The sequence below is a fragment of the Amphiprion ocellaris genome, chromosome 5 (assembly GCF_022539595.1).
Source record: "Amphiprion ocellaris isolate individual 3 ecotype Okinawa chromosome 5, ASM2253959v1, whole genome shotgun sequence".
In the NCBI taxonomy this organism is placed as follows: Eukaryota; Metazoa; Chordata; class Actinopteri; family Pomacentridae; genus Amphiprion; species Amphiprion ocellaris.
The window spans coordinates 8,756,877-8,772,856 of NC_072770.1; the positions used below are offsets into that span (position 1 = coordinate 8,756,877).

A 15,980-nucleotide genomic window follows, 5' to 3' on the forward strand; every position below is an offset into this window, starting at 1 on the left:
GATGTTTGTCTCATTTGTCTCTTTCTCTTTTCACCCTCACTCCGACTCGACAAGGCAGACAGCCGCCCTCCCTAAACCTGGTTCTGCAGGAGGTTTCTGCCTCGTAAAAAGCTTTATGCTTTCCCCTACTTTCAGCAAGTGCTTTATCAAAGGCAACCACTTTGATTTGTTTGGTTTCTCTACATTATAAAACTTTAAAGTCTTGACTTCAACCCTCTGAAACCCAAAACCCCACCGTGGGTTCGGAAGGCAGGTTACTTTTAAATAAAATCACCAAAATTTAATCAGAAAATGTGCAAAACAGAAAGAACGGTTGTATTTCTAACTTTTACCACCTGTTATTTTCTATTTTGTTGGGGAAATTCACCAAATATAAGCTTAACATTGTGACATTTCATCAAATTCAATTGATTTTAAAATATCTAATTTAAAAATTTGCCACAAATAAACCATCTTTACTAGCAAGATTCTGTAAAAAAATAAAAATTCTGCACTTCTTGCTGCAAACAAAAAGTCATAAGCGACTTATGTGTGACCAACAGTCCTGTGACAAAAATTCAAGGACTTTTCAGCTGCAGGCTGTAATTACACAGCACCGGTTTATTTCATTTATTTCAGACATGCCACAGTATCAAAAGGTGAAACAAACAGAAACAGAAACCTAATAGGATGAAGTTGAACTGCACTAATAATATTTTTATAGTGTTAAATTGTGTTAAATCAAAGAAATTCAGCTTTTGTCTTTTAATGATTTGTGGCGAGGCCGTTCTGTTTCTGTCTACTGCTGTGAATAATGAGGAAGAAAAATGTGACGGGAGTGAAAAACGGCAGGACTTCAAAGTTAATACGTTTGCTGACTTGTGGCTATTATAAATAAAACTGAATTGAACTGAATTAGTCCAAATTTTCACCAGTAAAAGGCCATTAATACAGAATGTTTTATGTTTTCACCACCTGCTGCCAAGAATTAAATCCTGTACAATTAATCAAACATTACTCAGCATGTCGGTATTAAATCAGAAAACTAAACAATAATAAAAATCATCAATATTCAACACAAACTGGACAGTCCATCAACAAACACAGTTGGAATCACTTCTATTTCTAATTCCTTTAACCTGAATGCGTTTGGAATCTGAGAGGAAATAAACACGTGAAGAACATGTAAACTTCAACCGAGGGATCATCTCGCTCATAAACTGAACTTTAATTTGTTCATTTTAATTAGCCAAAACTGCAATTTCAGCTTCGTTTAGAATTTAGCTGTGATCGAAGAGACTAATAAAGATTAATATTTCAGACAGAATCGAGTCTAATTACTGGACCCGTTATTGAATGAATGAAGCGTTCGTCAGTGATGTTTTGTGACTCATTCCGCCAAAACCGTAGGGAGCAAGATTAAAAAAACAACAACTCTGCAGCGCTACTAAGAACTTAGTAAAAATATGATCATCTTTTAAGTTCCTGTCAAACAGACACACAGATTTACCTCTATGATGGTCTCTTCTTTGGGGGCGAGATTCTTTTCTACGTCGTCTTTCAGTCTTCTGAGCATCATCGGCTTCAGAATGGCCTGAAGCTTCTTCACCTGTTGGACAGAAGAGAAACGACATGAAAGCTGATGAGGACTTCTAGTCTGGACAAACTGAGAGTATCTTCTTTTTCCTGCTGTATTTTTTACACCAAGGGACGCAGCAATTAAAAAGTGAGATGGGAGGGAATAGAAGAGGTAGTAGAATACCAAAACCCGGTTAAATTCTATATAACATGCGGCCGGCAGGACAAAACCAGCCGCTCGAGGGTCCAATCCGGCCCAAAGATTTTGCACAATGTAACAATTACAGAGAAGACACTACCTGCAAACTATAAGTTTGTAAAACTACAGATTTAAAATAATTTTTAGACCAGGAGAAGTTGTTTTGATCATAAAGTAAAATACTTGATTGCTCGTTGTTCTTTTGTCATTTTGTCTCATTTTTGTAATATTTTGTCTTGTTTTTGTCTTTTTTTGTCAAATTTTTTGCTGTTTGTCTTTTTGTCGTTTTCTCTCGCTTTTGTTATTTTGTGTTTCCTTTTTGTCTCGCCTGTGTTTTTTGTCTTATTTCTGTCATTTTGTGTTTTACTTTATTCACTGATTTGTGCGTCATTTTGTGTTATTTCTTGTCTCGCTTGTGTTGTCTACTTTTTTGTCGTTTTGTTTCTCGCTTTTGTCATTCTTTGTCTCATTTGTGTCATTTGTTTAATTTTTTGTCTTGATTTTGTTGTTTGTCCATTTTTTGGTCGCTTTATAACTTTTTGTCTCTTTTTTTGTCTTTCATGTCGTTTGTCTCATTTTTGGTCATTTTGTGTCTCGCTTTTGTCATTTTGCGTCTCATTTTTGTCATTGTATCTTGTTTCTGTTGTTTTTTGTCATTTTTTCGTCTGACTTTTGTTTTGATCTTAAAGCAAAATACTATATCATTCAGTTCCACATACCTGTGACTAAATGTTTTGTTCCTTTGTAGACACTCTGTGATCTGTAAGTTTTAATGTGTAAATGATAAACTGAGGCATGATAGTGCTGAAATTGAATTTGTTTTTCTTAAATTCCAGGCTGTTCATGATGTTTTGTAAAAAGACAGTTCATTAAATGTGAATATTTCCAGAACGTACTTTTTTGCACTAAAATAAAGGAAATATTTGGAGTTGTGGTTATTTATAAGTTATTTTTGTGCTGTGATTTTACTGGTCTGGCCCACTTGAGATCAAATGGGGCTGAATGTGGCCGCTGAACTAAAATGAGATTGACTCCCTTGAACTAATAATTAACTGAACAAACCTGTTCGTCAGTCTTAAGGTCTCCAAACTCCTCCAGAAAGGCGCTTTCTGAAGGAAACTGCAGTGGCTCCAGAAAGTTCAACAAACTGAACAACTCCTCCACCGAGTTCTGTAGCGGTGTTCCCGTCAGCAGAACCTTGTGTTCCTGTGGACAGAAATATCTCAATAAAACACAAATCACCTCACAAAAACCTGCTGTTCATAATTACGCTTTTGCAAACCGAACACAAAAACGACCACATGGGATTCAAAACGAGTCTCGACAACAAAATTGGAGAACTGAGACGACACACAGAGACAGAAATGAAATGAAAAAGACACAAGCGTTTATATTTTTTAACACACAGACTGACCAGGTTCATGAGCTTGAGTCCCTCCAGCAGTTTGCAGTTTCTGTTCTTCAGTCGGTGGGCTTCGTCGATCACAACACAGCGCCAGTGAAGCTTCTTCAGCTCCGGACAGTCGGCCATGATCATCTCGAACGTAGTGATCACCCCGTGAAACTTGAGCACACCTGGGATGGTGTTACCCTAGGAGGGGAGGGGGAAAATGTAATATTGGTCACCTTTAAAAGTCCAATTTTACGTTCCTTTTATGGAAAATGAAAGAAATTCTCAAATATCCCACAATGTTTCAGCTCCAAACACCACAAAGATGCTTGATTTCTCTATAAGTGTACAAGTCTTGGTTTTAATTACGTTCTAAAGGGGTGGTTTCATTGTCTGTAATTTTAAATGCTGCTGAGTTGCTGCTGGCCCCGCCCCCTTCAGGAATAAGACTCTGTCTTTGATGAATGAGTGGTTGAGGCCAAGACTTTCAATCACTTCTAACATTTTCTCTAAACAATGATTTCACAAGGACATATCACCAAGTTTTGCTGCCTTTAATTGTGTGTTTGATGAGTTTGTCCGATGATGTTGCGGCTAAAAAAATCTGCATTTTAGCTGCACAGCAAAAGCTTTGAAATAGGGGCTGTATTTAATATTTGTTCCGTTGTCTGACAACAGAAGTAGAAATATATGTGAATGAGAACAGATTTAGTTTTCTTCCTGTGAAACTTGAGCACACCTGGGATGATGATACCCTGCGAGGGAGGGGGAAAATGTAAGAATAATTGAATATTGTGCTCCTTTTCATTAAATTAAAGAAAATTTCATATCTCAAGAAAGTGTCTTTCAACTCAAAATACCGCAAAGATGGTTGATTTCTTTATGACTGTATAACTTCTGGTTTTAATTGTGTTTTAAACGGGCTATTTCAGTGTCTGTAACTTTACATGCTGCTGCTGGCCCTGCCCCCTTCAGGAAGAAGACTCTCTATGTCTGATGAATGAGTGTTTGAGGCCATGACTCTATCATTTTTTAACTTTTTCTCTTAACAATGATTTCAGATGGAAATATCACCAAGTTTTGTTGTTTTTAACGTCTGTGTGTGACGAGTTTGTCCGATGACGTTGCACTTACAAAAATCTGTATTTTAGCTGGACTGTATTTAAGTAGCCGTTTCATACTTTTTCTATTGTCTGACAGCAGAAGTAGAAACATCTGTAAATAAGAACAGCTTTATTGTGAATTCAGTTGTATTCACAATACAATGCCGTTCATGTGAGCACAGAGAGCAGGAGAGAAGCTAACAGACGAAAACACTGGCTGACTTCAGGTTTGACTGATGGAGAACAGGGAATTTTAAAACACAATCTTTGTGTATCAGTTTAAATTAAAGCTTCCTTTCTTTCCTACTCTGAAGGGCATACAATCAGAGTTAATGGTAGCATTAGCCACAAAGCACACTACCATGAAGGGTTTTTGTACTGATGTGGTGACATTGCCTTCAAAAATCAAACTAATCCACTGATGGTGTTCAGTTCCTCAGATGCTGTCGGTGCATGGAGACTCTTGTGTTCACTCTTAGAGAAGAACAGTTGGTGAGTTTTGCTTGTGACCGAAACATTTCAGGGTTTATCAGAAGCAGTAAATAAACCTAGTGAACTGTGAAGCAGCTGCTCATTCTAAATGGCTAGCAGTGAGACGGAAAATTTTCATCTGGCTGATTGGTAGCTAGAGGAATGGCAAAAGTGAACATTTATACATTCCTACAGCTTTTATTTCACACTTTCAAGCTTTTAAAACATACAAAACACAAGGCAAATGAATTGCCAGCATATGGGACCTTGAAAAATGTCAACACTTCCGATAGTCGAGTGGTTACAAAAGATCACCGATTCAATTTCAATGCCACGAACTTTTGTTTCTTGTCTACCCTTTAAGAAATAAAAATATAATTGGGATTTCAGAGATGGACATCATAACATTTACAGTCTTCTTTCACTTTTAATGCTCTAATTAAATCTCAAAAATTTTTAAAACTGCTCAACGGCCAAATTTATTAGGACGCAAAATTAACATTCACTCCTCTTGCATGTCTGCATGAAGCCAAATTAAAACTTGCATATTAGATGCGTGGAGCATTGTAATAATAACCCCTCTTCTGTATTCATCCAACAGCAACAGGAGCCCCGTTATGATGCTGAATATTCATACCGAGCAGCCTGAAAGGGAAGAAAGGGTCACTCTACCCAAACTCTCTGCTATGAAACAGTTGAACGTGCTGATAAATTCACAGCCAGAGAGACGCAGCGAAGGTGAAGCCAGATGAATGAAAGTCTGTCACTTTTACAGTGCAAAAGTCCTTCAGGATGGAAGGAGAGACAGTGAAGCAAAAAAGAAAATATTAAGCAAAATCATGGATTATGTTTTTCTACCAGAATTGATCTTAACCCTCTGAACCTTCAGTAGTTTCTGGGTGGGTTTGTCTCACTGTGGGCTCATTTTTTACTGCAATATAAAGTCCTGAACCTCTATGGAAACAGAACAGCCAGGACTAGGAGACAGAACTTAGAAATGTCTTCTGTGCTGTTTGACACAGAATATCTTATATCATAAAAAGGGAAAAAACTAAAGTTTTATTTTTTTAATAAAATCTTTCACAAAAATTCCAAAAAACTTGGAATTTTTCTTTCTTTCTTTTTTCTTTCCATCTTTATTTATTTGAACGGGACAGCGCATATTAATGAACAAACAATATCATAAAGTTGACACAAGGTTGCCGTAAATAAGCCGGATTCAGCACAAGGCTAATTTCCAACCGTTGTCCCAAACATATAAGAAAAACATACAGGGTTATAGATGTATATAAACAATATAGTAAAACAAAAACAATGACAACTCGAAAAGCACTCAGAGAGTGCAGTACTCCGCCAAGGCTGCTCAGTCGTCGTATCATTTCCAACGGATGAAATCTTGAAAAACTTGTGGCAGAAATCACAGCAGTATAGAATGTGTCCATTTAATATAGATGTACCCACAATCAAAATGACCTTGCACTGAGCACAGGCGTGTGTTATGCACGTGTACATTATGTACGGATATCAAATGACTAAAATATGCAGCTGGGACTCAGAAACACTCCCACAATTTAATCAATTGTTCCTTGTATCATTTCCAACGGATAAGTAGAGATAAGTCTGCAGTGGTGGATTTGTAGTAGGATCACAATCATGTGATTGTCAGCAGGCAGCTGACGTAGTGTTCACTTGTTGTCATAGTAACAGTGATGTTGTGCTGTTATCTCACAATGATACAGAAATCTTTAACAAATCCATGGATCCAGAGTATAAGCCACATCACTGCCAAAATCTGATCACTTGGTCCTTGTGTCATTTCTGACCTTCCCTGAAAATTTCAGCCAAATTTGTTTGTCCGTTTTTGAGTAATGTTGTTAACAAACAAACAGACAGACAGACAAACCAACGCCGATCGTCACCTAACTCCAACGCATTCCTTGGTGGAGTAATGATTTAATTCTGGCTGGGTTAAACCTACCCTAAAGTGCTTTCTGGGCAGAGCCTGTCATAAAGTGCTTATAGGTAAAGTGCCTGATTTTCTCAGTGTTCACAAGTTTGATTGTTAATCAGCCATGTCTTATACTGTCTCTTAAAACTGACAAAGGTGGAGCTTTCTCTGATAGCTATAGGTGAAGTATTCCAGTTTGGGCAACCTTTAATAGATAAGACATTCTGTGCAAAGGAGGACTTTCTAAATTTTACTTCACAATCACCTCTGGTGGCTGACCTTGTATCAGTAATACCATTTCTCTTTTAATCAAATCCCCCAGGGGCAGTGGGGCCATCCCATTCATAGACTTACACTACCATTCAAAAGTTTGGGGTCATCCAGGCAATTTCATGGTTTCCATGAAATTCACACTTTTATTCATGTGCTAACATAATTACACAAGGGTTTTCTAATCATCAATTAGCATTTCAACATCATTAGCTAACACAATGTAGCATTAGAACACAGGAGTGATGGTTGCTGGAAATGTTCCTCTGTACTCTTATGTAGATATTCCATTAAAAATCAGTCATTTCCAGCTAGAATAGTCATTTACCACATTAACAATGTCTAGACTGTATTTCTGACTAATTTACTGTTATCTTCATTGAAAAAAATGCTTTTCTTTCAAAAAATAAGGACATTTCTAAGTGACCCCTAACTTTTGAATGGTAGTGTGTACATATAGATATATATAGGGCATGTTTTTGGCAGTTTTTTTTTAAATGAGACATGCAGAATTAAGAGATTTTGACAAAATATCACATTTTGTAAGCTTAGACTTGGTTAATTCTCCCAACAGCAGTAGTTCAACTATTTTCAAATTCAAATTTAAAATTTTTAAGTTCTAAAACTGTCAATTCCCCTTGTTTTTATAGTTTCTGGCTCTGGTAATTGATGCCGTTTTATCGATTTTGTAAAGACAAGCTTCTTAAACCAATCGCTGAGTTTTGGGGGGTTTCAAAGGGTTACAGCTTGAAAAAAAAATATGAAAAAAGACAACCACAATCTCCAGATAGCAACAGCACACCTGCAGAAGGTCTATACATTCTGCCACACTTCACAGAACACAACCAAGAGCCCATCCAAGTGAGAATCCACATGATTCACAATCCACCCCACAAACTAGAAGAACAAAAAGATCCTCTACTGATTTCCAGAAGTCAAACACCACAGGACACCCCAACGAACTGGTCTAAACTGTTTTAGAGGCCCAATCCTACAAATACGAGGCAGCTGGTTTTAATGTTATTGTGTATAAAACTTCAGATTCCCTGTGATGCACAACAGAACAACCACATTCGAGGGGCAAATTTCCTTTTAAAACCCAAACAAGCATAAAAACCTGACTCATTGACGGGTCAGTGGATGAAACGCTACCTGTGGGTCTCTGTGAAACATCTCGTACTGCAGGATCATCTGCCGGCTGATCTGCGAGCCGTGATACACGATGACGTTCATGTGCGTCCACGTCCGAAACTCCCTCTCCCAGTTGGTGATGGTGGACAGCGGGGCGATGATGAGGAAGGGTCCACGGATCCCCATGCTGAAGATCTCGTACAGGAAAGTGATGGACTGGATCGTCTTTCCCAAACCCATCTCGTCTGCCAGTATACAGTTTTTCCTACAATGAAAACAAAGATGTCGTGAGAAAGCGAGATACGGCGGCGGGAGGATTGCTTAAATCTGCCTTATGTTCCTGCCATAATCCTAAATACAGAAAATATTTCCATTTATGCAAATCTGTACAATCATTAAGCTAATTAATGCATTAGTGTTTGTGTAAGCGTACTTGTCTCAACATAACACATTGGTGACATTTATATGAACTCTGCATCTTGAGGCACAAATGAGTTTCAAGAAAAACAGATGTTGGTCATTAAAATGCTAATTTATGGTCAAATCTAATCAGAAAAACATACGTATATATAAACTGTGGCATTCAGAAAAGGCGCTGAGAATGTTTAACTGCAGCTGATTGGGGTTTTAATTTTTGAAATGTACTTGAATTTACTAAAAAAGGTCATGTGAAGGTCACCTTTATCTATTAAGTGCATTTAAAACAAAAGCCCCAAAGTGTTTTGTGTGTTTGATATTATTAGAAATGTCTCAGAAAAATTAAATACAGAGTGAGCCATTTGTATTTGTCCACCTTCAGGTAAAGATTTAGATGCAACACTAGAAAATCTATTTGATCTCTTTGTCAAGAAACACTGCAAATTTATTGTTTTCTGAGTTTCAAGTCCAATTCATGGTTTCCATGTGGCACTGATGATTATATATGTATATACATGACGTCATTTTATACATGCGGCCTAAAAAATAAGTGGCTGAAAAAAGTAGTGTAAAGTAAACTGGATGATCACTATAAATGTACAGTACATCCCATTCTTGTTTTTTTTGTTTTTTTTAATTTTTCAACTTTTCATCACTTTTTTTCCAATGCCTATTATTAGTAATGTAGGGAAGCCAGTAACTGCTATTTGCTATAAAAATAATGTAATATTTGCAGTAAAAATGAAAATCTAGGTATCAAAATTTAGAATAACACAAACTGCTCTGCAAAACATTGTGGAAATTAGTTTATTTTTTAATATTTTACTGGTGTAATTGAGAGAAACTTGTCAACATTTATCCTTCAAAGTTAACTGGTGAATTGCATGAGAACCAGAATGCCACATTTTTTTTAGCAATTTATTTTATCAGGTATCAAGTAAAAGCAAAACGAGTGAGTCAATAAAATCTCTGAAAAAAATCTCTGAACTGAAAAAGCAAACTGAATAAAAACAAACCTAAACAAACCCAACTGACTGCAAAATACAAAATGATTAAAAACAGCTAAATTGAAAAACAGTCATAAACATTATTAAAATTGCATATATATATATATATATATATATATATATATATATATATATATATATATATATATATATATATATATATATAGTGCTGTCAGACGATTCAAATTTTTATTTAGATTAATCACAAGGTTGCTGTGGATTAATTTCAATTCATCACAATTAAATATAATTCATTTTTAATCTATATTAATCGCACTTCATTTTCATGAGCAAACACATCAAGAGAGAAGGGAATATATATGCACTTAACGTGTTTATTAAACACCTGTGCTTCGGTGAAATGAGAGACTGTTCATATTACTGTAAGTTGGTGGACTGTTCCATCTTTGGGGTTTTTTTGTATTCAAAAAGAAGGCCAACATGCTGTTTAGCGCAGGAATATTCAACTAAAATTCAAAGAGGTCCAGTCAGACAAAATGTATTAAAGCAAAGGTCCAGAAAATCTTAATGTCTAACTTGAGTTAGTGTGATATATGTTGATGTAACCTGGTAGTTTTATTAGTGACTCCATGTAATCAATAACTGACCGTCAAATCAAATAAATTCAATACGGTTCAGAAACACTTTGACATTTATTAATAAATAACTATTGATATAACTGTACATCTGAAAATAAAGTGAAAAATAATGATTGAACAACCTGAACCAACTTATATACATATTTAACAATACCTAAATCTCAGACAATTTAAACAGTTGAACACTTCTACATTTTTTCTGTCTTCTATCACTCCCCTTATACCCCTGCTGCTTAACAGGAGAACTGAGCTGCCAATATTCTGAATCGTGGTCTGAATGGTGTCAGGGTCGTTCTCAAACACATTTGGAGCTCATTGGTGAGTCTGGAACCAGATTTAGTTTGGATTATATTCATAGTTGAGAAGCTGACTTACAGCTGTATGTTGAGCCAAACATAGTCAACATGTGCAGGGTGACTTTCCTCTCGATTTGTTTATTACTCCACCAAGGAACGGTGGAGTTATGTGACGATTAGCATAAGTTTGTCTGTGAATCTGTCTGTCCGTCTGCAACATTACTCTAAAACAGATTATATACACATGTGGACAAAATTGTTGGTACCCCTTGGTTAATGAAAGAAAAACCCACAATGGTCACAGAAATAATTTGAATCTGACAAAAGTAATAAATAAATAAAAATTCTATGAAAATTAACCAATAGAAATCAGACATTGCTTTTGAACCGTGTTCAACAGAATTATTTTAAAAAATAAACTCATGAAACAGGCCTGGATAAAAATGATGGTACCCTTAACTTAATATTTTGTTGCACAACATTTTGAGGCAATCACTGCAATCAAACTATTTCTCTAACTGTCAGTGAGACTTCTGCACCTCTCAGCAGGTATTCTGGTCCACTCCTCATGAGCAGACTGCTCCAGTTGTCTCAGGTTTGAAGGGTTCCTTCTCCAGACGCCATGTTTCAGCTCCTTCCACAGATGTTCAATAGGATTTAGATCAGGGCTCATAGAGGCCACTTCAGAATAGTCCAATGTTTTCCTCTTAGCCATTCTTGGCTGTTTTTAGCTGTGTTTTGGCTGATTATCCTGTTGCAAGACCCATGACCTGCAACTGAGACCAAGCTTTCTGACACTGGGCAGCACATTTCTCTCTAGAATACCTTGATAGTCATGAGATTTCATTGTACCTGCACAGATTCAAGACACCCTGTGCTAGATGCAGCAAAGCAGCCCCAGAACATAACAGAGCCTCCTCCATGTTTCACAGTAGGGACAGTGTTCTTTTCTTCATATGCTTCATTTTTGTGTCTGTGAACATGGAGCTGATGTGCCAAACAGTTCCAGTTTTGTCTTGTCTGTCCATAGTACATTCTCCCAGAAGCTTTGTGGCTTGTCAACATGCAGTTTGGCAAATTCCAGTCTGGCTTTTTTATGATTTGTTTTCAACAATGGTGTCTTCCTTGGTCATCTCCCATGAAGTCCACTTTAGCTCAAACAACGACGGATGGTGTGATCTGACACTGATGTACCTTGACCTTGGAGTTCACCTTTAATGTCTTTCGAGGTTGTTCTGGACTCTTTTGTTACCATTTGTATTATCCGTCTCTTCCATTTGTCATCAATTTTCCACATCCATGGAGGTTGGCTACAGTCCCATGGATCTTAAATTTCTGAATAATATGTACAACTGTAGTCACAGGAACATCAAGCTGCTTGGAGATGGTCTTATAGCCTTTACCTTTAACATGTTTGTCTATAATTTTCTTTCTAATCTCCTGAGACAACTCTCTCCTTCACTTCCTCTGGTCCATGTTTAGTGTGGTACACACCATGTCACCAAACAGCACAGTGACTACTGTAACCCTATAAATAGGCCGACTGACTGATTACAAGTTTGTAGACACCTGTGATGCTAATTAGAGGACACACCTTGATTGAACATGTCTCTATGGTCACATTATTTTCAGTCTTTTCTCGGGGTACCATCATTTTTGTCCAGGCCTGTTTCATGAGTTTATTTTTAAAAATAATTCTGTTGAACCACGGTTCAAAAGCATTGTCTGATTTTCATTGGTTAATTTTCATAGAATTTTTATTTATTATTACTTTTGTCAGAATCAAATTATTTCTGTGACCATTGTGGGTTTTTCTTTCATTAACCGAGGGGTACCAACAATTTTGTCCACGTGTGTACATACATACATACATACATACACACACACACATACATATATATAATTATTATTATTATTATTTAAACTTGGATCCATCGGTCAGGCCAATAATATGCCGACCACTAAGATTCAAAGTTTTAGTCAAAATACAATTTTCATAATGTTTATGATGGTTTTTTCAATCATTTTAATATTTCCAGTCAGACTGGTTTGTTCAGGTTTTTATTTTTGTTCATTTTGCTTTCTGATTTCTGAAACTACATTTATTCACTAATTGACCAAACAACGAAACCAAACCTCATTTAAATTTGTCAGAGCTGAACAGATTCCAGTGTGTTTGTGAACTCACCTGTTGTACCAGTTGAACAGTAACCAGTTCATGCCCTCTAACTGGTATTCTCGGAGCTGGTTTCCATTCCGGTAATCTCTGGAGTGCTCCAACTTCTGCCATTTGTCCGGAGGAGGACGTTCCTGCGATATCAACACACAAATACAAGCATATGTTGTTTGTTTTTCTCTAGTTCAGCACCTTCTGACTCGTGTTTTCAACATTTAGAGCATTTAGATTTCGATTACTGCCAAACAAAACGTAGCTCCGTAGATTAAAGATTTCTCGGATATTCTAACTATTAGCTTCCCCTGATAAGCTAGAAAGAAGAGTTGTGTAAGTTGCTAGGGTGAAGGAGGGATGATTTTCGGAGCTTTAATGGACAAATAAGAAAATAAGCAGTGCTGCAGATTGGTGCCAGCGGGCTGTAATAGGCGATGATACTAGTTTTGAAGCTCAAAATGGCAAAAGAGCAGCAATAATGTGCTCAGGTGTCCTCCTGTACGTCTCTGGAAAATTGCAGCTATTTAAGCAGCAATTTGGTATTCAGCATCCTGCATAGTGAATGCACCGTCAGAGCGGTCAAGAGACTCGACGCTTCTCGCCTTTGCTTCATAGCTACAGCGAAGAGCAGATGATGGAGAAGATTGCAGGTTGTGGAATGAGGCGACGTCTGACGTGACTTTTTGAAATGTTGAAAAACAAACACAAATCCAGATCCAGCAGAAGCTTGAAGCTAAAAAAATGACCAGTAGCACCAGAAAAAAACAGGAAAATCAAGGCTGAGAAGCTGAATTGAGAGGAGAGCGGTTCACAAATGTGGGCAAAGAAGCTTGGAGATGATAAAATAAAAGCCATAATGAACCACTTTGTGGTGATTTTGCATCTTTTTGTGCTCGTTTTGCATCTCTTCATGGCAATTTTGCATCTTTGTGTGGTGATTTTGATCTTTTTATGTTCATTTTGCATCTTTTTGTGGCGATTGTGGACCCTTTAGTGGTGTTTTTGTGTCTGTATGTGGTGACTTTGAAATTTTAGTGGTGATCTTTTTGTGCTCATTTTGCATCTTTTTGTTCTTGTATTGCATCTTTATGTGGTGAATTTCATCGTTTTGTGTTCTGTTTAAATCTTTTTGTGGTGATTTTGCATCTTTTTATGGTGATTTGGTGTCTTTATGTGTTGATTTTAAACACTTTTGTGATGATTTTGCATCTCTGTGGTTATTTTCTGTACTTAAGTGGTAAATTTGAACCATGTTGGCATGATTTTGCATCTATTTATGCTCATTTTGTGTCTCTTTATGGTGATTTTTGTGTCTTTATGTGGTGATTTTGACCTTTTTATGTTTGTTTTGCATCTTTTGGTGAGGATTTTGTGTCTTTATGTGCTGATTTTGAACCATTTTGTGGTGATTTTGCTTCTTTCTATGCTCAATGCTCATTTTGTGTCTCTTTATGGTGAGTTTGTGTCTTTATGTGGTGATTTTGAACCCTTTTGTGGTGATTTTGCTTCTTTTTGTGGTGATCTTGTGCCTGTATGTGGTGATTATGTGTGATTTTGTGTCTGTATCTTCTCAGAGAATCGAATAAGTGTCAACTGAAAAGCAGAAGAAAGAACTTCATTTTCCTGCACCAGAGCTGGACAATAAAGTGTTGGATATTTCTTCAATCGACCGTGCGAACAGAGCAGCAGCTCATGTGTCGACTGGAAATTACAGAATGATTATATCCATTTATGCAAAGTGATGAGGACAAAAACAGCCTCTTCTCCCAAACAGACGAGACGCCAGCGTGATGTCAGACTAAATAATGAAGTGAAACCAAACAGTAACTCAAACTCATTACCAGCTGAAAACTTATAAATAGCTGCAGTATTAGTCCATGTCTAAGTACAAACCTTCATTTTAAAAGATGTACAAATTTAGTTTCAACCCTCAGAAACATTAGTAGTTTCTGGGCGTTTTTTTTTTTTTTGCATTTTTATTAATTGTTCACTGCCATATAAAGTCCTGAACCTCTATGGAAACGGCACAACTAGAAGTAGAAAGAACTCAAACATGCCTTTTGTGCAATTTAGTAAAGCTATAGCGCCACAAATCATAACAAAAGAAGCAAATACTTGGAATTTTGTAATATTTAGTTTAGAAAGATTAAAAAAGTCTGGAATCAACATTTTCCCAAGTGTCCAAAGGTCTTTCCAATATTGGAAAACAATGGTGGTGCTACGTATATAGATGTTTTACTATTTGTATTTTTATTTTGCTTGTTTAATATCTGCTCTGAGTAAACACTGCCTGCAGTTCTACCAAAAAGTCTCTGAATTTTTTTGTCACCTGACTCTTGGCTACAGCTGAGACTAATGGCTTCTCAGTTGTACCACAAAACGCAGAATTATTTGTTTTCTTACAGAATCTGGTTACTACAAATGGTTATTGACTGGCCAATTATTAAATAAGACGTGCAGAATAGAGTGATTTTGATGAAAATGTCTGCAGTTAAGACAGTTGCTGAGAGCAGTGCAGAATTTTTAGTTTTTTGCATAAAATGACCAGTGTACACAGTTTAGTTTGGACACATTTTTAAACTAGGAAAGTAGCATATACAGATTTAGATTAAATATCATGAATTTAAGCTTAGATTTGGTTACGATTCCAACAGCTCTTCCTTCTTTTCTTCACAGTTTTTCACTCCGATTTTCCCCCAATTAAACTGAAAGCCAAACATGACAACGGAAACCACAGCCACAAATTTAAAGATCTGATGAGTGTTTTTTGTTTTGGGCTGGAAATTGTCTGGCTCTAATTCATTTTTGAAAATGTATCATTTAAATCTCCCGTTCAGAGGGTTAATTAATAATAACCCTCTTTCTTATGATGCTGCATCAGTGTGTTGATTCTATTTGCTTTTTTTCTCTTCACACAGTAAATTTGCGTTCTATCAAAACAGCAGCTTTGAAGCGTCATAAAAGTTCCTGTGGTTTCAAAATCTGCCAGTCTCACACTTTTAATCAACATTTCTTTCCTTCATGTAGCTGCGTCACTTGTACATCTTTATGTGGTGATTTTGCGTCTTTTTATGTGGATTTTTAAACCTTTTGTTTGTCATTTTGCATCTTTTTGTGGTGATTTTGTGTCTTTCTACTGTGAGTTTGTGTCTTTATGTGGTGATTTTGAACCCATTCGTGGAGATTTTGTATCTTGGTTATTTTCTGTCTTTAAGTGGTAAATTTGAACCAATCTGTGGTAATCTGGCTTATTTTTGTGCTCATTTTGCATCTCTCTATGGTGATTTTGTGACTTAATGTGGTGATTTTGATCTATATTAGTTTTGCATCTGTTTGTGGAGATTTTGTATCTTTATTTGGCAAGTTTGCATCTTTATGGGATGATTTTGATCTCTTTAGTGGTGATTTTGCATCTTTTTGTG

At 36.5% G+C, this 15,980-nt stretch overlaps 1 protein-coding gene across 4 annotated transcripts in view; it reads right to left on the minus strand.

The window, feature by feature from the left end:
- The window catches only part of chd6 (chromodomain helicase DNA binding protein 6), a 181,590-nt gene that overhangs the window by 64,319 nt on the left and 101,291 nt on the right, over nucleotides 1-15,980 (minus strand). For all 4 annotated transcript variants that reach the window (XM_055010483.1, XM_055010485.1, XM_055010484.1 and 1 more), the window contains exons 12-16: nucleotides 12,577-12,698; nucleotides 8,091-8,334; nucleotides 3,171-3,347; nucleotides 2,819-2,962; nucleotides 1,490-1,588 (exon numbers count right to left, since the gene is read on the minus strand). In XM_055010483.1, coding sequence (XP_054866458.1) covers nucleotides 1,490-1,588; nucleotides 2,819-2,962; nucleotides 3,171-3,347; nucleotides 8,091-8,334; nucleotides 12,577-12,698 — 786 coding nt within the window. The remainder of the gene's footprint in view (nucleotides 1-1,489; nucleotides 1,589-2,818; nucleotides 2,963-3,170; nucleotides 3,348-8,090; nucleotides 8,335-12,576; nucleotides 12,699-15,980) is intronic.